Below are 25,813 nucleotides of genomic sequence, written 5' to 3'. Positions count from 1 at the left end.
TTTGGACAAATGTTTCTTTACACTACTACCGATTACAGTAATTTCACGAATATAAGCCGCACAGACTATAAGCCGCATCTCCGGGTGTTGGCAAATATTTCGTTCTTTGTCCATAAATAAGCCGCACCCAATTATAAGCTGCTCTGTCATTTGCAGCGAGGACCCGCATGCAACAAAGTTGCCAAATGGCAACAGAATGGCGGCGTGGCGGGGTTTACTGGCTCGGCTCGGGCTGTGCAGGCTCGGCCTGCTCGGGGCTGCCGACGGGGCCAGGTGGCCCAGCCCCGCGCTGCCGCTCAGCGGGGCCGCTCGGGGCCTGCTGCCACCTCTGGTCTCGCTCGCCCTGGCCCGGCGCTGCCCCGTGGTGGCAGGCAGGGACGAAGTCCCCCCCACTCCCGTGGCGGCAGGCGGGGATGGAGTCCCCAACCTCCTCCCCGAGCCACGGGGATGGCGGTACGGGGCCCCCACCTCCTCCCCAAGTCGCGGGGATGGCGGCACGGGGCCCCCACCTCCTCCCCGAGCCGCAGGGATGGCGGCACGGGGCCCACCCGTCTCTTCCCCGGGCTGCGGCAGAGGAAGGGAAGGAGAGAGCTCTCCTGCCTCTCTCCCCGCCCCCCATGCTGACTGCAGGGAGCCAGGCTCCACCCGCGGCGCAGCAGAGTAACCAATTTGTAACAATCGCGAAATGCCGGCTTTTACTGGCAGGTGCTCGGCTCTGCACCCCGGCTGGCACTTCTGGGGTTGTAAATGTCAGAAAATTATTCACATATTAGCCGCTCCTGAGTGTTAGCCACATTTCCAGTGTGGGAGCAAAATTTTAGTCAAAATGGTGCGGCTTGTATTCGTGAAATTACTGTAAATTTGTTTGAGCTAATATACTTGTTTAAAAATTTGTCAATCCAAAACTAACAATACTTTCACCTCAGAAACGCATGTTAAAGTTAACTTCAGAAAATTTCCCAATTATAAGCCGCACCTGATTATAAGCCGCATGTCCGGGTGTCAGTAACTTTTTGTTCTTTGTCCATGTATGTCTGGGGTTACAATACAGGATGTGATAAAAGGTATCTATTCTATCACCATCTGTTGAGGGTGGGGGAAGTGATCCTTATCTTTGTGGGAGATGTTCTGATAATGGGCCATCCATTGAAACCAGGGGGGGCATTGTTCTTTATCTTTTCACAACTCATCCTTCCTCCAGCAAGTCATTTTCTGCTAATGTCCCATTGAGTCCCACTGTGTGACTGATAAAATTACTTCATCCCATTGGAAGTTGCTCCAGCCAGGGGGAGGAGCCCAACATTTCTTACCAAGATAAAACAGAGGTTTTGGGACACTAAGGTGGCCGCTTTTCCCACTGGACCCCAGAGGGAAATGGGACTCCTCCACATCACCGCTGGACCTCCGGAGGGAAACTGCACCTTGTACAGGAGCACTGCTTCAACTGAACCACATCTGTCACTACAAGAGGACTGTAGTCATCATTTAATCAGACTGCTACCAACACCCTGCCTGATGGGGTGTCAGGTTGTATTCTGACTTTGTCAGGGTTTGAGGTTTGCTCCTTTGTAGTACTGTAGTTCTACTTTAATTGCCCTAGTAAAGAACTGTTACTCCTAATTCCCATATCTTTGCCGAGAGCCGCTTGATTTCAAAATTATGATAATTTGAAGGGAGGGGGTTTACATTCTCCATTTCAAAGAGAGGCTCCTGCCTTTCTCAGCAGACACCTATCCTCCAAACTAAACCAGCAACTTTTCGATCTATGTCCATATATAAACCGCACCTGATTATAAGCCGCATTTCCAGGTTCGGACCAAAATTTTAGTCAAAATGGTGCAGCTTATAATCCTAAAATTACTGTACTTAAAGTAAAGTGGCAAGAAACTTGTAATCAAATGGTTTTACGGCAGAAGATAAAATCTGTTTCAGAGCAGAAGCACCAATGAAGTTTCTAATATTAAGCACAGATATAAGGTGTATCCATCATTTAAATACTTAATTCAGAAAGTGAATTCAGAAAAGCACAGCTTACCTCATAAGTAAGTTACCTGGATAGATAACTGAGTAACAGATATGCCTATAACTTTGAGTAACTCTATGCCTAACATAGCGAGGTTCAGACCTCATATTGCTTTCAGATCTCAACAGTATGAGCCCTAAGCTGATGCAGTTTTCAATTGGTGTCAGCCCTAGAAATTCAGCTTGTCAGAAACATGAATATCAGTGCTATTATTCAGATATTTGCAAGATCACAGTAATTTCGCGATCATAAGGTGCACCCCCCGGGAGTCGGCAAAATTCGCAACTTCGTAGATCAGATAAGGCACACCGGACTATAAGGCGCACTTTTTTTTTGCAGCGAGGCTCCGCCCCCAGCTTCCCGCGCGCAGTTGCTGGCCGAGGCCCCGCCTCAACCCGGCAGCCATGGGCCCCCGGGACTGCCCAGACCCAGGAGGGGGGGTGCCGTGGGCCCCCTGGCCTGCCTTCACCCAGCAGCCATGGGCCCCCGGGACTGCCTGGACCCAGGAGTGGGGGGTGCCACGGGCCCCCTGGCCTGACTTCACCCGGCAGCCATGGGCCCCCAGGCCCACCTCCACCCAACGGGGGGGTGCCACGGGCCCCCTGGCCCGCCTTCACCCGGCAGGGGGGGTGCCGTGGGCCCCCTGGCCCGCCTCCAGCCGGCAGGGTGGTGCCGCGGGCCCCCTGGCCCGCCTCCAGCCGGCAGGGGGGGTGCCGCGGGCCCCCTGGCCCGCCTCCAGCCGGTAGGGGGGGTGCCGGCTCCTCCCACAGCTCACACTTCCGGTTTGGCAAATTTCGCAACTTTGTACATCAGATAAGGCGCACCGGACTATAAGGCGCACTTCTGGGTTCGAGGGAAAATTTTAGTCAAAAGGGTGCGCCTTATAGTCGTGAAATTACTGTATATTTCAGACACTAGAAAAATAGTTCTCAAATAGCTAAGGAGACACAAAAATCATGAAAATGCAGACGCACTCATATTTAGTAACCATCATTGACACCCACCATTAATTGACATCTAAATTGAAAACAAGGACAGACTAATCCTGTCTTTAACTGCAAAAGAAAACTCAAACCTCCTTATGGAAAGTAAAATTAAGAGGCAGCATTACTAACACCATGCACTTTTTGTCTCATCTAAAGAAACACGTCAAATTGCAAGTTCTGATGTTTTGTTCAAGTGTATGCATCCTCAGCTGGAAGACGCAGTTAAAAAATTAGCTCCCAGACTAGTATGGTCTTTGCCCTAGAACATGCTGAATATTTTCCAATTTCTAGTGGAGAAAAAGACCACAAAAACACAGAATTGTTCAGGTTGGAAAACTCCTCCAAGATCAGAGTCCAGTCATTCCCTCAGCACTGCCAAGTCCATCACTAACCCATGTCTCCAAGTGCCACATCCATAGAGCTTTTAAATCCCTGTAGGGATGGGGACGACACCACTGCCCTGGGCAGCTGTGACAGGGCTGAATGGCCCCTTCAGAGAAGAAATTCCCAATATCCAACTTAATCCACCCCAGCGCAACTTGAGGTAATTTCCTCTCATCCTGTCCCTTGCTCCCTGCTAGCAGGGCCCATCTGGCTCCACCCTCCTTTCAGAGAGTTGTTTCATGGTGTTGGTATGACCCAAATGTCAACATTCCAAGCACAAACTTAAGTCAAGACTTCTAGAAAAAAGAACATTGTTTAACTTAATAGTAGACACTACTGTTAGTTCCAGAAAAGTCAGTAAGACCACTGAATTATATCAACCCAGCTGTAATACTAAGAGGATCTGTAGACACTGCAATGAAATAATTCTGCTCAGTATGTCCAGGTTCATCTGGAAAAACACTAGGCAAACATAAATAACCACCACGGTTAACTATATACACAATGCAATGCTTTTTCTTGCCCTCAGCTTACTGTCAGACTGCCGTGTCAGCACTAAAAAGCCTCCACTAACACTTTTGTTTACAGAAAAAAGTTACTTGACTAGAGAGACATTTTGCTAAATTAGAATTGTAATTTGCATTAAGAAATTACATATTCAAGTAGTGTGTTGTTTGACAACTATTTTGTAGTTACTTTTGCATTTTCTTCTAAACACTGATCTAGGAAAAACTTCTCAGTTTACAAGATTTCCCTGTTAACTTTATTAGTCTCTTGTGGTAGGCAATGCACTTAACCAAGCACCTTTTACAGAAACAGTAAAAAAGTCTACCCTTCCTGGGAACATTTATCTATTAAGTCTTTCTGAAAACACAGTGAAAGATCTCAATCAGTATGTAACCTGAGGCACTTTTCCCTAATTAAATTGATTAAAGCTAGCCTGAATGCTAGGTTCTGATATACACAGAATATATTAAGTGGCTGTTACTTTGGGCAAACAGCATCATGTTCTGACTATAGTACTATTGTATCTATACTACAAAAAAGCAACTACTGGCATGAGCAACAAGCTCTTCATTTAATCAAACTGCAAGAATCACAGCACTGATGCTTTTAACAAATCCTTCTCTGCAACATCAAGTACATGACAATAAAAACTACTAAAATTATTAATCACTTCCTCCTCCCCTTTAAAAAAATATCCTACATCTCTACGCAATACACAGTTTAGCATTAGTATTTAGGTCTGTTACTTCTTTGAAAATCGGCAACTACCTGACAGATGCTACTACTAGACTCTCTGATCTGTTTCAAGGAACAGGCCATATTCCCCACCCAAGCCAGACTTACTCCATGCCCAAAGCAACAACGGCTGGCTCCCATGACAGCACCACCACCACTCGGTATTTAGATCAATTTATAGCTTATCTCTTAATCCCCGAGCCTTCGAGACGCTCAGCAACCCATAGACCCTCCACCCAACAAAGCCAGGCAGAGGCGGTCCTGAATACAGCTACCTGCTCAGCACCACCTCAGCATCCTCAGAGGCAGCTGGGCAGATTAAATCACAGATCTCCCTCCCCAGATCCTCTCTGCCAGCCCCAAAATACATTGCGCCTTTAATTAGTATGTTTTTACAAATATTTTGTTGAGACCTATCAGAGTGCAACAGATCTGCCTCACAGCCCAATGCAGGAGCTTGCACAGCTTAATGCTGAAGGCATGCAGTGTGCAGACCGCTGGAGAAGGAACTTGAGAGTACAAGAGTTACTATTTTGACATGTAAGGACCAGGCCAGCAAAAAAGGACACAGGAGCATATCACTCTGCCTGGATTGCACGCTGCTATGATCACCGCTAGGGTAAAGAACACCTGCAGAGAACACTCACCACGATGCAACTCAGAAGGGACTTCAGAAGAGTCTAAGCAACAGTGGGTGATTGGGAGCTGCTTCCTAAAAGGAAACATGACCAAAATTGGTAGTGCAAACACTACCACTCCTTTCATCCCAAGATATTAACAGTCAATGTAAAAAACGTAGTCAAAAGAACGTCTTGAAAGTACTCACTGTCTGGCAGATATAATTTGACTACCTAATATGAGGAGGACAGCAGACTTAAATAATTTCCAAGCTCAGAAACGATTTCAAGCTCCTGCTGAGGAATATATCTACTGAACCTGTGAGAAAGCTTGAGTCTGGTACTTGTTCCAAACCAAAGAAAAGCTACCAACTGAAAAGTGGTTCAGTATTTAAATTCAAACATTTCTGACTCCACAGATAACAAAACGACTCAGTGATTCTACAGAAAGTATCATACACTTCTCCTGGTTCCCACCATCTTCTACAGAAACAAGAGTAACCTTGATTCCCCATCCCCCCACCCCCCCCACCCCACAAATATCTTAATAGCTTTTACTATTAACCAGACAGAATTAAATACCATACCAAGATGAGGGAACAGAATTACCATTTCCCCAGGTAACTAGACACTTCCCAGCATACTACCCGAAGACATGGGAGACATTTAAATACACTGAGGTGAAAAGCATAATCTAGACCAGTTTTCTTTGCTTTATCTTAGCCCTATTATCAGAAAAACAAAATCTGTAGCTTTGTCATGCAACTCAAGTATCAACACTCCTCTGCCACACGTTCAAGATACACCTTCACCACACTTTTCATTCCACACTGCTTCAGTCTTCTGTCTGAAGAGTTACCTGTATTGTGAAACCACCATACATCTTCCCACTTTTAGCCCTTCAGTACCTGCTTGCCCTATGCCCCATTAGCCATCTTCAGCCTTGCAACAATATAGGTAAAGGGCTGATCACCATGGAAGGAAGGAATCAGGGCTAAGAACAAAACAAAACAAAAAAATCAGCATCTCCTTACCTTCTGTGCTTTATCCTTCTGAAATACAAAGACGGGTGGAGCAATGGCAGGTTTTTCTGTAAAAAGAGAAATTATTGGGGTTTTTTCCAACCACATTCATATTGACTATGAAAAAGTTATGTTCTATGATGCTTTTGCCAATTATTAATCCTTAAGCCAGTTAAATTTCACTTACACATACTGTTTCTACCAGTTCCTGGTAATAGATGTTTATAAGGACTTGATCTTCAAAAGCAAGAAGGAATGCTTTAAGGCAAACAACTAATATCTGAAAGCTATTTGTGTTTCCCCTCCAGACCACTTTCAAGCTAGTACTTGTACCATACTTTGGTATATCAGAAGGAAAAGACCCTTTGCTGCAGCAGTTCACTAGCTGAATAGATGTTTTTTCTTTCCCATTGTCATGCATTAATGAAAAGGGAGTTGTACATTCTTATATACAACCCTTTTTTAAAGGTCACCTAACACTGACATTTGATTACACTTGTATTTCATTGGAATTCAATACTTTAGAAAGATTCAAAACCAGTATCTGCAGGTCTAAAATTCAAACCTGATACATTACATATTACAGAGGAACCAGTCTTTTCTGTATAATGTAAGAGTACTCGCTTCCATTTTAAAGCTCTGAGTCAAATATTAGCAGGATGCTATTTTCTAAATACACATATCAGCATCTAGTCTACAAAAGTAGAATTCATGTCTAGAATTAGTGTATATTTCCATTGTCCTTTTGTGAGATTTCAAAACTACCTCAGTGTCCTGAATAACAAAAATATACATACACAGGTGGAAAGTGTGTGATAAAGCAGAGGTAAGAATTCCTGAGAGTTCAACAAACTGACACACCTTGTGTGTGAGTTACATTTGAAAAGATGCTGTGCACACACTGTGCAATCAGCAGCCCTCTGTATGTTTGCAGGGCTAAAGATGAGTACAGTAATTTCATGACTATAAGGTGCACCGGATTATAAGGTGCGCATCCAGGCGTCGGCAAACTTCCGAACTTTGTCCATATATAAGGTGCACTGGATTATAAGGCGCACCTTTTTTTGCAGTGAGGATCCTCACCGCGCGCAACAAAGTAACGGAATCGCGCGATTGTGGGGTTTACTGGCAGGCGCTCAATTTGCAAACATTTTTCATAGATTGGTGTAGCCTTTAAACGCAGCCCCAAGCTCCTCCCTGTGCACAGGCCTCGGCACTCCCACCTGCCCCTGGCACTGGCTGGCGCAGTTGGTGAGGTGCAGCTTGCGCCATGGCTCGGGGCGGCTGAGGCAGTGCAGGGCTCCCACAGCTCGGGGCATCGTGGGGTGGCCACGGCTTGGGGCTCCTGCGGCCGCCCGCGCCCACCCTCCCCGTGCGGCTCCTGCCGGCCAGGGCCGCCCGCCACTTCCCGCTCCCCCCACCCGGCTCCTGCTGGTCAGGGTTGCCTGCCACCTCCCGCTCCCCCCGCCCGGCTCCTGCTGGCCAGGGCCACCCGCCCAGCTCCTGCCGGCCCCCCACCCCACCCGGCTCCTGCCACCCACAGCCGCCCGATCCTGCCGCCCGCGGTCGCCCGGCTCCCGCCCCACCTTGTGGCTTGGCACTCCCATGGCACAGTCCCCCCTCGCAGCTCAGCTCGTGACTCACACTTCCAGGTTGGCAAATTTCCCAACTTTGTCCATATATAAGGCGCACCGGATAATAAGGCGCATTTCCGGGTTTCGATCAAAATTTTAGTCAAAAGGGTGAGCCATATAGTCGTGAAAATACTGTACAATATTTCAGTCTGTCTTTCAGTCTGGAAATTTGATTTAGGAAGAGCTAGATTTGCAAAGAAGTTAGCCAGAAAGTTCCACATTTGCAATTATCCAATCTTATAAAGAAGTCTAGACATCTAGGAAAACTAAAAATTTTAAAACTTTCAGAGCTTGATAAGCTAGCATTAAAAGAAAGGAAATATAAAGATTAATTACCTTGCACCAAAAAAAAAAAAAACCCCGAACCAGTACCCCAAAAGCTTCCATAAGTCAGTTGCAGCATCAATAAAGTACTTGTATCACCATATAAGGAAAAAAGGGATGAAACTGTCCATTTGGGAACTGCTAGTGTGAGATCTATTTGGCTTAAAAAGTGTAATTTTAGTTGACATACACAAAATTATGAAAATTATTACCAGAACTGCGCATTTAATTGTGAGAGTAGAAGAGTCTCTTTCTACTTTTCTGTGGATCTAAATCAAAAGAATAACCCAGCAAAACCAAAAAAACCACCACAAGACTGAACGTGCAAGACTGGTAGAACATGTTCTACAAAAGATAAAATCAATCAAGAAATTAAGCTACTTATGACATCATTTTGTCTGTTCTTTTTTTCCTTTATTTTTTATGTTCATCTATCCATTAAATACTTCTGAATTTAAAAAATGCTTATTAATAAGAGCAATCCATTTCAGAAGTGAAAACAATACAGACCCTTAAACATAATACCTGTCTCAAAACCCAGTGTGTTGAAACAACCTAGAGATCCATTTTCATTCCCTTGGCCTCAGTATAACCTGCCTGTGGGAGGCTTTTAACCCTTGACTTCAAGGCAACAATTATTTCTTAATACTATGTGGTATACTTTAGTGTTCATTAGTGCCACTGTTACAGCAGCATGCCTTCTGCCAAACCAGTCATTAGGAAGATCTACCAGAATGTGGGACTTGATTGTCACGCACACCTTACAAGAGACTCCTGCACCAAATTCTGCAAATACCAAGGAGAACTGAGCATAAAAACTACTTGTCCGTCTAGTGCATAATAAAGGATTGAAGTAGTGAGAGAAGAAAGCAAAGAAAAACAGACCAAGCAACAACGCACAGTGCAGAGAAAAGCATGGGACAGCTGGCAAAAGATGGAACGGGTAGCCAGAGAAACTGATGCAAAGTAACACAACAAAATTGGAGACGGAGTCCATTGACTGAAAACTAAGCACTCAGAAAAAAAGAACACAGATGTCAGGAACACCAGAAAGCTCATAGGAAAAAAAATAGATTAAAGAACAAAGAACAAAAGAGAGTAAAAAAAACTATTTGCGATTTGTGTCTAGCTATAACAAATGAGAATGGCAAAAGGATCTAATAAAGCAAACTGCGGCTAAGCCTGTTAGTCAACCTGAAAAAGGGAACACCAGTGCAATGTTTGACGTCTCTGTCCACTGAAGGAACACAGCCATCCAGTATTCAAGGTCCAAGAATCTCACTACTGCTCTTATTGACTGCGAGACAAACTGACAGCATCAGGAATGATGATGAGGCAATAGGGACTCACAGCTAACAATTTTATCAGTGCTTACTCAGGAACAGACATAGGGAACACTTGTCCATTGTGTCCTTTCTTAAGTCTGCAACAAGACCTCAGAGCTGGAAACATCTTCCTGATTCTAGCCCAAGGCAAGAAGTGATCACTAGATTGCCTAATCTGACCACCTTCATTAAATACTGCATGTTTTACTAAGCCCTATTTAAATTTTGGGTAAACATATTCATTGAAGGCATCAAAAGCAAAGTATTACTGCCCTTAATCATCCATTTCTGCACTTGGTAAAAAATTGCTGTGCCAAATTTCCATTCAAACATCCAACTCTAGCCTTTGGTTCCTATTTCTAGTTATGTTTTTATATGCATTTACATAGAGCTCTCCAGCATTTAATGTTTTTCATACAAAAGCACTTACACATACCATGTTTCCATAAACTGAAGAACCCACATACTAGGTTTTATTTTTGCAGATCAAAAATGCAGATGTCAGGTAGTTCTTTGGTTTTTCCAGCTGCTCCAAAATAAGAATTCCACTGTTATTTGTATTACCCAACCTCTGGGCCAGACATTCATGTTCTCAAGCATGCTTTTGTTACACCAGGTTGGCTGAAGGATGACCTATGGTACAATGGACCTGCCAGGTCCAATAAAACTGTCAGCAACTTAAAAAAGAAAATAAAGCTTGATACGTGAAGGAAAAACCCTCAACCTTCAGGTAGAATGTATGTAAGAGAACATGAGATCTCCTTTGCCAAGAGATGAGCAGTCAGAGCACATAGTTCTTAAAAACTGATGATTAGACTTGGGTTTTTTTCTTCAGAAAAGCAGACAGAAACATGGCAAAACAAAACCTAGAGAAATGTCAATTTTCTAACCAAGGCAGTCTTATAAAGGTGTTCAGACAAAGTCCAAGCATGTAAGAAGGAAAGCAGAATTTTCAGTAATTAGCATCAGAGACAGTACCTCTCCAATCTCAGTATCTGGAACCATACAAACCTAAATGGTTTTAGGCTGTCAAATCAAATTGAATTCACAACTGAAAACCAAGTGAATCCACAGAAATCCTTCCTGCAGTTTGTTCACTTTAGAGATATTCCAAACTGCATAAAGAACTATAAAAAAAATCTCAAGAGCTGGATTTCACAGGCTAAACTTATTTAACATATTTTACCATCAAGTCATTAACTATTGATAAATGCCCAGTGTGCTATACTATTAAACCTGCTGAGTTTCCTTCACAAGCTGTGGAAATCAGAATACTGAAACAGAAAATATTACCTCTGTAGCTCATGCAGGGATAGTACATGTGACTTGAAGATGCTATTTACTATAAGATTTTTAACTTATTTGTGTGACCACTAGTAGGTGTGGCAAACTCTCCCATGCCAGCCACATTTCCCACAGCCAGACATCCACTCACACGATGCACCTCTTGGAGCCACAGGGTGTCAGATCTTTATTGCAGCATGAAATGACTCATTCAAGCACAACAGGAAAAGCTTTTGTAGGTACATTAGTAATAAGAGAAAGGCTGGGGAAAACATGGGCCCTCTCCAGTAGGAAACAGGAGAGCTGGTTTCCATGGATATGGAAAGCTGATGTGCTCAATGATGTTTTTGACTATCTTCACCAAAAAGTGCTCCAAACACTCCACTCAAGTTACAAAAGAGGAAAACAGCAGGGACTGGCAGAATGAAGGACCACCTGCTATAGGAAAACTGACTTGAGACCATCTAAGGAAGGTGAAGGTGCACAAGTCCATGGGAACTGATAAAATGCATCCATAAGTCCTAAGGGTACTGTCAGAGGAAGTTACTAAGCCACTCTCCATTCATTGAGAAGTCATGTCTGTCTGAGGAAGTTCCCAGTGACTGGAAAAGAGGAAACATAACCCCCATTTACAAAAAGGGAGAAAAGGCAGACTTGGGGCACTATAGCTAGCCAGCCTCACTTCGGTGCCTGGCAAGATTGTGGAACAGACCCTCCTTGAAACTGTGCACATGGAAAATAAGGCAGTGATTAGTGAGAGTCAACATGGCTTCACTTACAACAAATTACACCTACCAAATTTGTTTCTGTGATTGTTACAGTGCTGGTGGACAACGGAAGAGCAAATGACAGTCTATCTGGACCCAAGTAAAACATTTGACACCGTCCCACAGGAGATCCTTGTCTCTAATTTAGACAGATATACCACTCCCTGGATAAGGAGTTTGCTGGTGGTTTCACTCAGAGTTGCAGTCAACAGCTCAATGTCCAAGTGGAGACCAAGTCTGGGGTCAGAACTGTTTAATATCTCTGCTGGTGACATGAACAGCAGGTATGAGGGCAACCACATGAAGTCTGCCAATAACACCAAGATGTGTGGTGTGGTTGATGTGCTGGAGGGAAGGGATGCCATCTGGACTGGTTGGAGAGCTGGGAGTGTACAAACCTTACAAACTTCTACAAGGCCAAGTGCAACTCCTGCACATGTGTCAGGGTAATCCCAAGCACAAACAAAGGCTGAGCGGAGAATGGAGTGAGAAAAGGCCTGGGGAGAAGGACATGTGGGTGCAGGTGGATAAGAAGCTCAACATGCCCTGGCCATGAGCACTGGCACACAGAACTGCCCCCCTGTGCTGGGCTGAGCCCCCAGCGTGGGCAGCAGGGGAGGGGGGAATTCTGCCCCTCTGCCCTGCTCAGGTGAGGCCCCACATGAAAAGGTGCCCCCAGCCCTGGGGAACAGCAGTAGGAGGAGGTGGAGCTGCTGGAGCCAGGCCAGAGGAGGCCACAGAGATGCTCTGAGGGCTGGAACCCCTCTGCTCTGGGGACAGGCTGGGACAGTTAGGGGTACTCACCTGGAGAAGAGAAGGGTCTGAAGAGACCTTAGAGACTGTTCTAGCACTTAAAGGGGCCCCACAGGAGAGGGACTTTTGACAAGGAGGAACACCTTCAAACTGACAGAGGGTAAATTTAGATAAAATATTAGGAAGAAATTCTTCCCTGGAAGGGTGGTGAGGCCCTAATAGAGGTTGCTTCATGGACCTGTGAATGGGATCCCTGCCAACATTCAAGGCCAGGCTGGATGGGGCTTGAAGCAATCTGGTCCAGTGGAAGGTGTCCTGAACACTGGTGGGGGTGGGGGGGCAGGTAGAGGTCTTCAGAGGTCTCCCCTCCAATCCAAAGCATGGGATCAAAGAAACACCTGCAGGAGTGTGTATCTCAGTAGAGTTCTCAGGCTCAGAGTATATCTCATGTCACAGTAGTGACAAGGGCCAAAAAAGCAGTCACCTTTTTCACTGCTGAGCCCATTGTCCCTCTACCATAAGGATACAACATAAATCAGGTTGGAGGTCTCTCATCCAAACTCCTGCTTCAATAAGGCCAGTTATGATGTCAGGCCAGGTTAATCAGGTTATCCAGCCTGGTCTTAACATCCAAGCATGGAAGCTGAGCAGCCTCTCAGGCTATCTCTTCTCTACTGTTTGACTCTCCCTATGGTGAAAAAAACCTGCCACCACCACAAAAACCCAACCTTTCCTCTATTTTCAGTCTGAACATCTCATTCCACCTCTCATTTTTTGTCTTTGTCCTTTCAACATACACTGCTCTGATGGGCCCGGGTCTGTCTCTCTAATAATCTCCTCACAGACCCTGACAAGCTCCAGATGTGTCTCTCTAAAGACTTCTTTCCTCTAGGCTGAACACACTCAGTCTCCTCATAGGACATGCAACCCAGATCACCAAATATCTTGGTGATTCATGTTAATCTTTAAATTTTAGAAGCAGCCATGCCATGAAAACAACTTTCAAGACCGCACCAGATCTGCTATAGCCATGTTATTAAGGCAAGAATTTATTTTTAAAGCTAAGAACTACAATGTTTCAAACACTTTTAATATTTACTCCAAATTAGATTTTGAGATGGGATAGCACCTAATTACATGGAAAACTACACGAGGCAGGGAAAAAAAACCAAAACCTAGAGTGCAACTTCTTGGCAAGCAAGTCCTTGCTTCAATTTCAAGAAACACACAAGTTGGGAATAACTACTCCAACTGTAATTCTTTGTAATACATCACTTGAGAGCAAAAGTGTACCTGTGAACAATGAATGAGTGTTTAAAAAAAAAAGAGTAATTAGGCTGTTAACTGACTTGAAAATACTCAAGAGTGGTAACTTATCACTTGTGAAACATTTATCTAAGAGTCAAGAAAATAAAGTTCAAAGTTCAGTTTAATTATGCTTATTGGAACATTGCAGGCCACAAAAAACATTACTGGGGATTCTTTCACCATTTAAATTATGAAAAGCAGAATAATCATGCTAAAATGTAATGCATGAAGAGATACAGACAATTTGCAGCACTATAAAATTCAAAAGTTGTTGATAACACAAGATTCCCTCTCAGTAGTTAACAATAGACTCAAAGCAAAGAGCAAGTTGCCACTAAGCTTATCTGCAGAAAGACCTCCGCATGCAAAACCCAGCCATACCTCATGTAAGAAAGAATGAGAAACATATCTGGATAATTTATGGACAAATTTCACACGTGATGTCACATTGACTAGAACTGACATGGGGACAAGAGATACTTCTGCAAATGTTGCAAGTCAGAAAGAAAAAAAAAGTAGCTTATTTTCATATGAGAGGAAAAATAAAGCCATGAGGCAGACCAATTACGTTGCAATGTAGATAAAATTAAATAAAGAATTCCAAAAAGTATTAACAAGAGGTATTAAAGCTTTTAGATAGCTCTGTCTTGTCAATTAAATAGATCTTTGTGGTGTCTGGGTATGAAATAAGACATGTCAGTCAACCTAACTTCACACCCACAAATCCATCTGAAGTCACCACAGGGGGAAAAAAGAAATCTTGTTTCTAGAATCTGCAGAGTCAGTGGTGAACGCCACAATTTCCCTCAAAGTAATGGCAGGCCTTCCTCTGTCCAAAAGCTACTATGAGACAAGAATAAACAATCAGGGCAACCACCCAACCTTTCCTCCCACCACAGAAGCAATGTCAGCACCCTACAACTCTGGTAAAGAAAAGATACTAATTAGTCTGAAAGGAAATACAGTCTGCTCATCTTTTATGCATTTCATAAAACCACAAACTATTCTGAATCAGAAGGGATCCATTAGGAACATTGAGTCCAACTCCTGGCCCTACACAGGGCACCCCAAAAAGGCCACCATGTGACAAAGCTTTGTTCAAACACCTCTTGAACTCTGGCCTGGTGCTATGACCACTGCCCTGAGAAGCCTTATCTGCTCGACCTCCCTCTGGGTGGAAAACCTTTTCCTGGTATCCAACCTAAACCTCCCCTGACTCAGCTTCAGGCTGTTTCCTCAAGCTCTGTCATTGGTCACACAAATGTAGAGACTGGTGCTTGCCCCTCACGAGGAGGCTGAAAACTGCATTGAGGTCTCCCCTCAGTCTCCCCTTCTCCAGGCTGAACAAAACAAGCCCTCAGCAGCTCCTCATACAGCTTCCCCTCTAGAACGTTCCCCATCCTTGGGGCTTTTCTTTGGACACTCTCTATTAGCTTAATGTCTTTTTTATACTGTGGTGCCCAAAGCTGTCCCCAGAAGTGAGGCTGCAGCAGTGCAGAACAGAAAGACACAATCCCCTCCCTTGCCCAGTTGGCCTGATGCCCCCCAGGACATGGTTGGCCCTCCTGGTTCCAGGCCACTGCTGACTCAGATCCAACTTACCATTGACCAGAATCCCTAGGTCCCTTCCTTTACCACTGCTCTCTAGCCTCTAATTAACTTAAGGCAGTTACATACAGTAAACCTGTTATGATTGTGAACTGTATGCTCAGCTATTTCATAAAGTCAAGTAAGTTGCCAACACCTCCTGAAAGGGAAATGCAAACACAACCATCAAATTTTAGCACTGAGAAAAATTTATATTAACTTTCAGCCACTGAAAAGATAAAGTAATTAATTCCCTACACAGGGGATCCTGTTGTCTTAAAAGTGCAGCTTTAGCAGTAAGTTATAGACAAGCAAATTACTAGCTGTGTATTAGCTGAAAATTAATGAGAAAAGCATTCAGGATGCCATAAATATATAGGATAAACAGGAAGGTTCTAGTTCTCATTAGTATTCTAGCTGGATTGTCTCAAAACTGATACTTCACGCATGCAGCAGTGAAGTACCAAAGACTTCAAAAAAAGTTTTAAGAACATTCAGTAACTATTTTATACATTAGTACCAATAACAATCATGCTCACCAGTCTAAAATCCTGGTTTTCAATAATCACCCTCACAATGACAGTACCCAAAACCTTTATCACAATGTCACTAAATCTTTGCAGCAAAGTCAATCAAACTTCACAGAGCTATGGAGAAGTTACTCTCTCCTTCTCTTCATTAGCTCTACACTTACCAGCTCATCTCCCACCGTGACAGGCAATGCCAAGATCAGGATCTGTTCCCAGGAAATTTCATAGTACAAAAGTCTTTGGAAAGTGGCACTAGGACTTTCTCATCTTTTAGCCCCCTTCCATGCAGTAGAGGACCCCCTTCTCCTGTCAAGATACAGTTGGTCATCACTCCAATATTAAGAGGCAGGGGAGCAGTTTCACCTACTCACTAGAAACAAATGAAAGACAAGTGGATGAAAAAGATTTGAGGAACAATAAGAATGAAAAAAGTGGAGTAATTATGAGAGGAAATGCTTGTAGCTTTGAAGAAATGCATCACAGAAAGATTGTCCATTAAAACAGTTCGAAACTGCAAAGGACATCGGTAAAATGGTTACTTGGAGGCGGTACTGACAGCTCAGCAGTGATTTAAAATGTTCAGTAGTCTAAGAGACATCAGAACCTAGAAGGTAAAAAAGATAACTAATATGCTACTGGAAACAGAAACACCAACCAGTGAATTGAAAGACAGGTGTCATGTAAAACTTACATGAGCTTTAGAGAGCTTTGTATTAGTAAGATGAGAAGACACGGGCAGCATGAAACTCAGCACTTTTCAAGGCCAGGCAAATGCTTGTTAACAAACAGGTACAAATCTTGAGTTTCACCTGCACAAATAGACAACAAAAGCTATTGTTTCAACAGACCAAGCAAAAACAGTCTTCAAGAATGACTGAAACCTCTTTCTAGGTAGTTGTGCCTGCTTTGTGTCAAAGAATAATTAGCTCTGCACCTCACAATGAGGTATGATTGAGACAGCACTGTTGCACAGATCAATCAAGATTAAAGAACACTAAGAACTTTGCTGGAATCACACTCTTTTGTGAACGTGAACACTGAGCTATCAAATGCTATAAACAACAGAAGACCAATATGAAGTAGAAGGTCAAAGAATTATCACTACCAAAATAGTTACTTCACATTTTTAGATGAAATTACCTGGGCACAAGAAAGTAAAGCATTCACCTAAACAAATCCAAGAAAAATAAAACTAACTGATGTGTTTAAGAATGAGGAGAAAACAGTCACCTGAGATCATTGCCATGACAGAGACTGCAAAGAAGCCAAGTAGAAAGATTACGGAGTTCTCCAAGTTTCAGCAGAAAGATGCTAATTCCGGCAAGTGCATGTATTTCCACTCTTACACAAAGAACACACGCCTCAAAAATGAAACTGAAGGGAACAAAACTAGCAACAACCAATGATATGAATGAGGAGAGAACAGTTCCAAAGCAAACTGATCTTACTTCATCTGAGGAAAGATTGTATCACATTCTTATGGCAAGAAGAAACAGAACAGCATCAGATGAAGGTGACAATTCTGCAAAGACAGGCAAATATAAACTAAAGACGTTTATAGGTGAGGTAAGTCTCTGGAGGCAGGAAAGGGTCATAAGGATGGGATCACACTCTCCCTTGCCATCCTGGACAGTCTATAAGACTCTGCAGAAAAACAGAAGCAGAGATAGAAATACACAAGTCATCATCAAAAGATGTAATAAATATTGGTAAACTGTGGAGCTTAATGTTCCCCAGCAGAAAGGGGAAGTAAAGCGAGGGGCTTGCATAACTTAACATAACTATTGCCAAGCTTCTGATTCAAAGAGAAGAACCCATTAAAATTTATTATAAGGTCATTATAATGGTAGTATATAAATTAAATATTGACATTAAGTTTCTCACAAATAGTCACTACAGATTTGGGTACCACTGTTCTTGAGATCACTTATCATGCCTCCTCGGGTGCTGACAATTCCTCTTGAGTCTGGAAGCCAACAGCCCAAGACATGCCGCATCACAGGATTTGTTAGTTTAAGTGCAATTGTATTGCTAGCTGCTTGAAGCTAGCATCTTCAAAGGTTGCACCTATAACATTTATTTGCTTCCTGTTGTTTAACACAGATCAGAACAGTAATTGCCACTGACACAGAGCTCAAAAGTAAGAAACAGTCCTGAAAGAAGGGGCCTCACACACACACTTTCATTCCCTCTGGGCATATCTTTCCCTCTTCCATTAACTGAGAGAAATGATGAGAAACAACACAGACAGCAGGGCAAACTGGTTTTTGCCAAAACAGAGAGACATCTGTCATTCACAAAGGCAAAATATAGATACCCACTGCCACTTAAAACACCACTGTACACACCTTACGGCAGAATATCCAAATACTGCAATCTTGTAGCCCAGGTTCCCCTAATGCTCTTCAGAAAAAAAATAAAGCCACTTCACTAGCGGACCTTTGATGTTTTCAGCTCAGAAAAATACAATTAATCTATTATGACACCCCGTTTTGTTTTTAAACAGCCATGTTATTAATCCTTTAACTAAAAACATTATTAACATGAGTGTAAGCAAAGGAAAGATTTACAGTGGTGCGAAAGCTGTGGAAAACAGCTTCAAAAAGCAACTAAAAAAGGTGGGGCACAAATCTGCTCAGAGCCGGGGCCGAGACGCAGAGCTCGGTGCCGCGCTCCAGGGCCCATGCCCAGCGCCGGGCCTGCTGTCGGCATCCAGGGAGCACCGGCCCGCAGGCGGCCACCGGTCCCACGAGTCGCCGCATCACGAACCCGGAGCCACCGACCCGCGGGAGGCATCACCCAGCCTGGCTTCGTCCGTCCCTGCCTCGCGGACAGTGCGGTGGCCCAGCCAAGGCGCTCCCTTTGTCCGGCCGCTCGTCCCACTAGAACCGGGACGGCGGCGGGGAGGTGGCGCTCCCGGACGCGCCCCTTAACTCGGATCGCAGAGCCTGGCCAAGGCCGGGCCACGCCAGGCCAGACTAGGCCAAGCCCACGGCAGCGCGGAGCCGCCGTGGGCCAAGGTAGCGACGCCTGCAACTCCCGCCTACCTTCGTTCGCCAGGTCCGCCATTTTACTTCCTCAGCCGCGCCCACAATGCATCGCGCGGCCGGACAGCACCGTTCACCGCGGGCCGCGCGCGCCGCGCACGCTCCGATTTACGGCCGCTCCGGGACAGCGCCGCGCGTGCGCAGTGGGCGGGGCCATTCCCGGCGGACTCGAGGCGTCCGGGCTGTGCCCGCTCGGTGCCCAGTCGGTTCCGGCGTGCTGAGTGGGCAGTCTGGGCAGCGTTCCCGTGAGCTGACTCGTGACGGGGCCCCCGTTGGTCCGATCGCTTCCTGCGACCCGCATATCGTGTATACCGTGGCGGCCGCGGCCGTCGGAGCGGGGCCAGTTGCCCTCGGGTCTCCGTCCCGTGCGCGGCCTTGCTCTCCGCACTTCCTCCCGTGGCTACAGAGCCCCGACGGGCAGGCCGTGAGCTGCTCCTAGTGCCACGTCCTGTGCTCACAGTGCCGCTGCCTGCTCTGGGACATGACTCCTCTGAGATGCTGTCAGCCTGAACATTGACTCATCGAATATCCTGAGTGGAATCATCAAGTCCAACTCCTGGCCTTTCAGAGGACAGCCCAACAATCCCACCCTGGTCCTGAGAGCATTGTTCCAACGCTCCTTGACTCTGGCAGGCTTGGGTCTGTGACGACTGCCGTGGGGAGCCTGGTCAGTGCCTGACCACCCTCTGGGAGAACCTTTGCCTGATATCCAACCTAAACTTCCCATGACACAGCTTCATACCATTCACTTTGGTCGTGCATCATACCTTGCCAAGCCTTTTCTCTGGACTAAAGACTCAAATTCCTCAATTTTTGAGAGTATGCTTCTCCATCCCATACATCCATGTTTGCCATTCTTTGTGACATCTAGCTCTACAGAAGTCCACACTGCTCAAAATAGGTGCACCAGAGTGTTACATGGTCACAGAGGATCAGTCCAAAGGGTACAGTATGTAACCATGCTAGTGCCTTCATTCTCTTGATGGTGCCCTGTATTTTGTTGGCTGCTTTGTTCAGTGCACTAGAGCCCCCTTGACTGCATGGTCTCAGTCTCTATGCATAAGTCAACAGCAGCTGGCACAGGGGGTAGAAACTGAGCAATTCATGATTCTCATCTTACCCATGGTGATTCCTTCAAGGCTCATTTAACAACAGCATGCACAGTGCCCATCATTTGACTATATTCCTCATAAGCTATCACACTAGCATAAGGCAAAATTCAAGGGCCAAGCTCCTGACTCCTTTTGCAAGTACCATGCATTGAAATCATCTGGTTTGCCTGCTAGGAGACCCACAAAGGCAAAAAGCCATCACCTCACAAAGAAAACCCCAGCCAAAACCAACCAATACTCATATTTTGGTAAATCAATGGAAGCAAGGACAGACTACTGAAGTGCAAAATAGGAATACTTCTTCAGCATGCAGAGATGGTATTAGGAAAGCAAAGGCCAACTAGAGTTGACACTGCCAAGGGACTTCAAAAGCTTTCCTGGTTTTAATTTCCACCAAGGAAGTCCCCCAGGTCTTTGAGCTTTGAGACAAGATTCAGAGACAGGATCAAGTAAAAAATCTCTTGAGAACTCTCAGCCCAGATGAGTCCAAGGGATCCAGTGGGCTCTGTGGGAGGGGGCTGAAAGCTGGTTGATGTTACTGAACAGACACTTTCCATCAGCTTTAAAGGGTCCTGGGGATCAGTGAAGACCATGTCTGCATTCCAGGGGGCATTTTTATCAGAAGGAGGCTCTGTTTAACCTCTCACTATCCAGCTACAAGGAAGAAGAAAAATACTAATAGTGTTGCTTTTCACCTGAGATTTCCTGTTATGCTTCCCTGGCTTAAATAAACTTGCCACTAGTCGATAAGCTACATGGTCCTGGACAAGTCATCCCAATTTTCCCTGAGGGTAGAGTTCCAGCCATGGTATCCACAGATGTCTGGAGCTACAGCATTTTTCATTTGATCCCAGCTGACTTAAAGCTGATTTTAGCATATCCTCTGATCATGACCTGAGACTTTGAATAACTTTGTATGATTTTTTTTTTTTTTACTTTGTATATGTCCACTGGGAGCTTACAGGGCTGGACATTAGTGCTGGCAGCTGCATGATGTCCACATGGCAGCCTGAGTCTGTGTGTAGTTCTAGACCTCATCTTTGTCTTTTCCCTGGAGAGCATTTGGTGCAGATGATTTGCACAGAATTTAGCCAAAAGAATTAGCACATGGGAATTCACAATTCACATGGGAACTGTAATTTTCAGGGATATACAGCATGGCTGACTTAGCTCCAGTCTTTATGGAATTAAGTTCCTTTCCCAAAGCAGACATGTCCTACAAACTGAGCCAAACACTAGTCTTGAAAAGTGAGTCAGAGTAATTACATATTATAGGTCTAAAAAACAACTACATTTTTACTTTAAGTACTTATTCTGATACAAATGTCCATTACAGAAAATTTCACTTTAGAGCATTAAAACCTGTTAAACCTATGAGAAACTGTGAACATGCTTTTATCATGAAAGTATTGCACAACTTTAATTATAGAAATTACTGTCCTGTGCTTCTCTTATGAGTGTGTGGTACCAGCATAGTGAGTGATGTGACCCATTTAAGGTGAGTTCTTTAGAAAGAATGTACCTCAGAAAGTTACACTACACTTAAGAACCAGCAGGTCACACTGTGTTCTCTATTCATGTTCTAATTAGAGACCATACTTCTCAGAATCATTAATGTAAGAGAGGAAAATTAACAGTTTTATCCTAACAGGATAAAGCAGTGTTGGGAGGTTTCTGATTGTGATTTAATTTACCTTCAAGTAAATCTGTAGTAATAGCAGGATAAATGTGATTCTAGCAATTTATTATTTCCATAAAAAGTAAACTCCACCCATACCAACTTCACAGTTCTTGTGACTTTTAGAAATTAATTACAAGAGTTATCTGTACCCTATGAGCTTGTCAACTTGCTGATATAACTAGAATCTATTTTGGGTGCATGCCATACTTTCTGATTAGTACTATTGTTAGGTCAGTATTTCTAAAGGGACATGGCCTAAAAGTCACTATGACTTTGACAAATTAAATATTTTCCATAGCTGAGCTCTCAAAAAAAAAAAAACAAAACAAAAAAAACCAAACAAGAAAAACCAACCAACCAAAAAAAACCCCGAAAAACAAATAAAAACAAAAAACCCCCACAAAATTACAACCAAACAAAAGAAAAACAAATTAACAGGCAAAGAAAAACTCCCACAAAGGCAAAAAGCCACCACCTCACAAAGAAAACCCCGGCCAAAATCAACCACTCTGTTTGAAGACTTTCTACTTCTGAGACTGGACTCAGACCCTGGAGCAGTCACAGTTGTTCCATAGCATGACAATGGCATTTTGATCCATAGACATAAGCATTCATCAGCAAGAAAAGAAACAGAGGCTCTGGAGTGAAGACAACACCACAAGTAATCACTGTCTCACTTTTAGCTCTATCGCTCTGTCAGTGTCCTGGACAAGAAGGAAGTTTCTAGATGCTCACATCATGCAGGTCAGTTAATATACTATCTTGTCTGCTTCTGGTGGCAGACCTGGACCAAGTAGAAAGTTGTACCTGAGGCCTCCAGAGGCCTATTCTGCCCACACCTCTATGATTTTCAGCAGTACAGTAATTATTATTGGGAAATAATACAGTAATAATTGGGAAATATAACCAGAGCTCTGTGTAAGTTAGGTTCTGCTGGAGTTTAATCAGTTGAAGCCTATTTTTTAACTTGTTTCTGAACTGATGAAGTTATTTCTCCAATAACTCATTCCTTACAGCATGGGAGAGCTGGCAAGGACAACCAACCTGAAAAGGAATAGGGCTTCGTTTTTCAACAGCAGCATGGATTTATGTCACACTCAACTGACCGATGTCACATGCTTTCCCAGCTGCCAGACCATTTCTGTAGGTCTTACAGATCTGCGTCAGAGTATTTTAAGGTCCCACTCCCTCTTGTGGCAGCTCACATCTCCTGTGACATCATGACCCTGAGCCAGAAACTGCTGTATTAATGAAGGTGACTGAACAGTGGCCAAGCTCCTTATTTTCAAACATTTATTTGCTGGAAATTACAACAATAAAGAAAATACATCTGTTAACCTGTTTTCAGGCAACATGCAATGTGAAGGCAGTGGTTTATCCCTGGGAACTAATAGTTGCATGCAACCCAAACCCTAAAGTAATCAGTGTGGGGTTGGCCACACACCCCATGTCTGAGGGTCTTTGACAACATAACAGTGATGTGGGTTACCACCATTAATGTTTTCAGAGGTTCTAACTCGGTAGGTGATTTCTTATGAAGCATTTGTTTCCTCTTTTGTGAGGACTGAATAACAAATTTTTCTCTGAGGAAAGAGAGCCATCAATTTTTCTCTAAGTGTAAGGAAAGAGATCATCTTGAGGAACCAACCAGCTACACAGCCTACACCTTGTCTTTTCTCTGGCATCTGGTGCAGTTTCAGAAGGTTTTCAGGTTGTTATTAAATTCCTTCTCATATCCTCATCTGCAAGGATTTACAGTTATTTCAGTGGGAAAATTTACGGGGTAAAATATTGCTGAAGTGGAATGATCAATATCTCCTGTGAGTGAATTGATTCATGAGTGAAGCTACATGCTCAACACACTCCAGAACTCAATGTGGCTTTATAAATATACGGGGCTATTTGGGGGCTTACTCCGCATTTCCAGGAATTTTGTGCAATTTCTACTGCAGATCTTATCACAACATGGGCCAAGGCATCACTGATACAAAGGAGAAGGTTTTTTCTGTTAAATGCTTTACATGTAACCAACAGTCCACCTGAGTGAAACTCCAAAATTCGAGTGATGTCCCTGGCACACAGCTCTGCTCATCTAGGTATCACTTAAAGGCTGCTCAAAAGAACAGCCTGGTATCCTTAGGGCATGGCATAGCCCTCCTCCCTGGCTGTGGTGGGATCTCCAGCACCCACTAGATGGGGATCTGCCATAACAAGAAGGAGGCTTATAAAGCCCTGAGAGCAAAGGAACAGAGATTGTTTGATATGAGGGACTGAAGGAATTAGTCAAAACACAGGACCTGGGGGCAAAGGGCTAAAAACACTATCGGAGGGTCATTAAAGCTATTTTCCTGATGTTTTTTAACAGAGGAAGCAAGCTGGGTTTTTACAAGTTGTGGCTTGCTTCTAGCAAAGTGCACCTGTGCAAGAGCAACTAAGTCCATTCACAAGTACAAAGAAATGCCTTAGAAGCATTAATAGTCTGAGGTTGGTTTCTCTAATTAACTTGCAATATCAGTACTGCTCCCAAGCTGTGACTCTACAGGCACACTGGCCCAGGACTTTAGATCCTGAAAGCATGAGCAAAGCTGTCAGTAATTAGGGCTATTTAGGGCCTGGACTAAAAAGTTTAGAAATCTCATTCACCACCCTACATTGCTGGGAGACCCTGGCAGTTTGAGCCTGTTCTTGGCAAAACCTAAGAGCTGCAATGCAAACAGCATCTTCCTCTACATACATCACAGTGTGCAAAAAGGGGACATGCACTCCCATTCCCTGGAAGGACTTGGGAGCAGGTTTTTTTGCTAGGACTTTGTTTTCTTCAAGTGCTTTCCCAAGCTAGTGAAACATGACAGATATATGGGCTGTGGTGGTATATTCACTGAGGTGATGAATCTCCATTCTTGGAGAGTTTCAAATTTAGCTGGATCAAATTTGACTGAATAACATGATCTAACTTTGCAGACAACTTTGTTTCAAGCAGCAACCCTAAGTAGAAAATGTCTTGCCATACCTATACCTTTCTATGCTTTTGTGATACATTTGATTTCTTTCATTTTTTCTCTGAAATGAGCTATGTAGGTAGAAGGAGTAGGATCAATGTGGAAGAACATAAGACTGCATTTGTGGGGTTTGATCTTAGTGCATGCACGTAGCACCAGACTCCAGACACTAGTGGCTTGTATTTACTGGAACATTCTTCCTTCTGAACATAACCACTAGATGGGGAAGCAAGCACTTGATTTTTCACAATTTCTTACTGAAAAATTGTACTTCCATGGTTTTGGCTATGCTTATACAATTCACTGTGTTCTCTGCTCTCTGTTTAGCATGTCTGAATGGGTACCTGCTTTAGTACTTTGTGTTGTAGCACCCAACCTCAGGATTTCAGCCTGATTGACATTTAAAGAAGAGTCTGCACAAGACCACAAAAGAAAGACCCTAAATCTGGAGGTATATAGTCATAGAATCACAGACAAGTTGGAGTTAACAGGGACCTTAAAGCCCATCTCGTTCCATCCCATGCCACAGACAGAGAGAGTTTCCATTAGAACAGGTTTCTCCAAGCCGTATCCCATCTGGACTTGAACACTTCCAGAGACGGGGCAGCCACAGATTCTCCAGGTAACCTGTGCCAGGGCCTCATCACTCTCACATGGAAGAATTTCCTCCTAATGACTCAGCAGTATCTAAATCTCTTCTCTTTTAGTTTAAAACCATTCCCCCTTGTATTATCACTATGTGTCTGTGTAAAAAGTCACTCTCCCTCTTCTTACAATCTACCTTTAAGCACTGAAAGGCTGCAGTTTGAGGTCACCTCAGAGCCTTCTGTTCTGAGAAGGTTATGAGGCAGCCAGTTTATTGCAGCTTGAGCTGGTGCCTCCAAAGAGGGACCCTGAACAGCACAAGCCCTGAACCTTTATCTGCTCACAATCTGTCCACTTTTATCCACTCACAGTCTGTGCACCTGACCTTCACATACTCTTCAATGCTCTGTACATGTCTCTTGGTCCAATGGCAGTTTATGATCTGACACCTCATTGGACTCTTTCTCCATGTCCATGTGGGCAGGCCATTAACTGCTTTTCTCTTCCAGCTTGGGGTAACCTTGGGGGCCTCCAGGGTCTCAGCTCCTATCTGAAGCTCCAGATCTCTGTCTCCTCCCCTTCATGTTATAGGGAGTTCATTTA

At 44.1% G+C, this 25,813-nt stretch overlaps 1 protein-coding gene across 2 annotated transcripts in view; it reads right to left on the bottom strand.

The window, feature by feature from the left end:
* RANBP3 (RAN binding protein 3) overlaps window positions 1-18,939 on the bottom strand; it is a 64,638-nt gene extending 45,699 nt beyond the window's left edge. For both annotated transcript variants that reach the window (XM_033081961.2, XM_033081962.2), the window contains exons 1-2: window positions 18,834-18,939; window positions 6,287-6,342 (exon numbers count right to left, since the gene is read on the bottom strand). In XM_033081961.2, coding sequence (XP_032937852.1) covers window positions 6,287-6,342; window positions 18,834-18,855 — 78 coding nt within the window. In that variant the 5' untranslated portion in view covers window positions 18,856-18,939. The remainder of the gene's footprint in view (window positions 1-6,286; window positions 6,343-18,833) is intronic.
* Between the last annotated feature and the right edge of the window lie 6,874 nt (window positions 18,940-25,813).

The sequence above is a fragment of the Catharus ustulatus genome, chromosome 29 (assembly GCF_009819885.2).
Source record: "Catharus ustulatus isolate bCatUst1 chromosome 29, bCatUst1.pri.v2, whole genome shotgun sequence".
NCBI lineage: Eukaryota > Metazoa > Chordata > Aves > Passeriformes > Turdidae > Catharus > Catharus ustulatus.
This window is presented reverse-complemented; position numbering and strand designations above follow the sequence as displayed.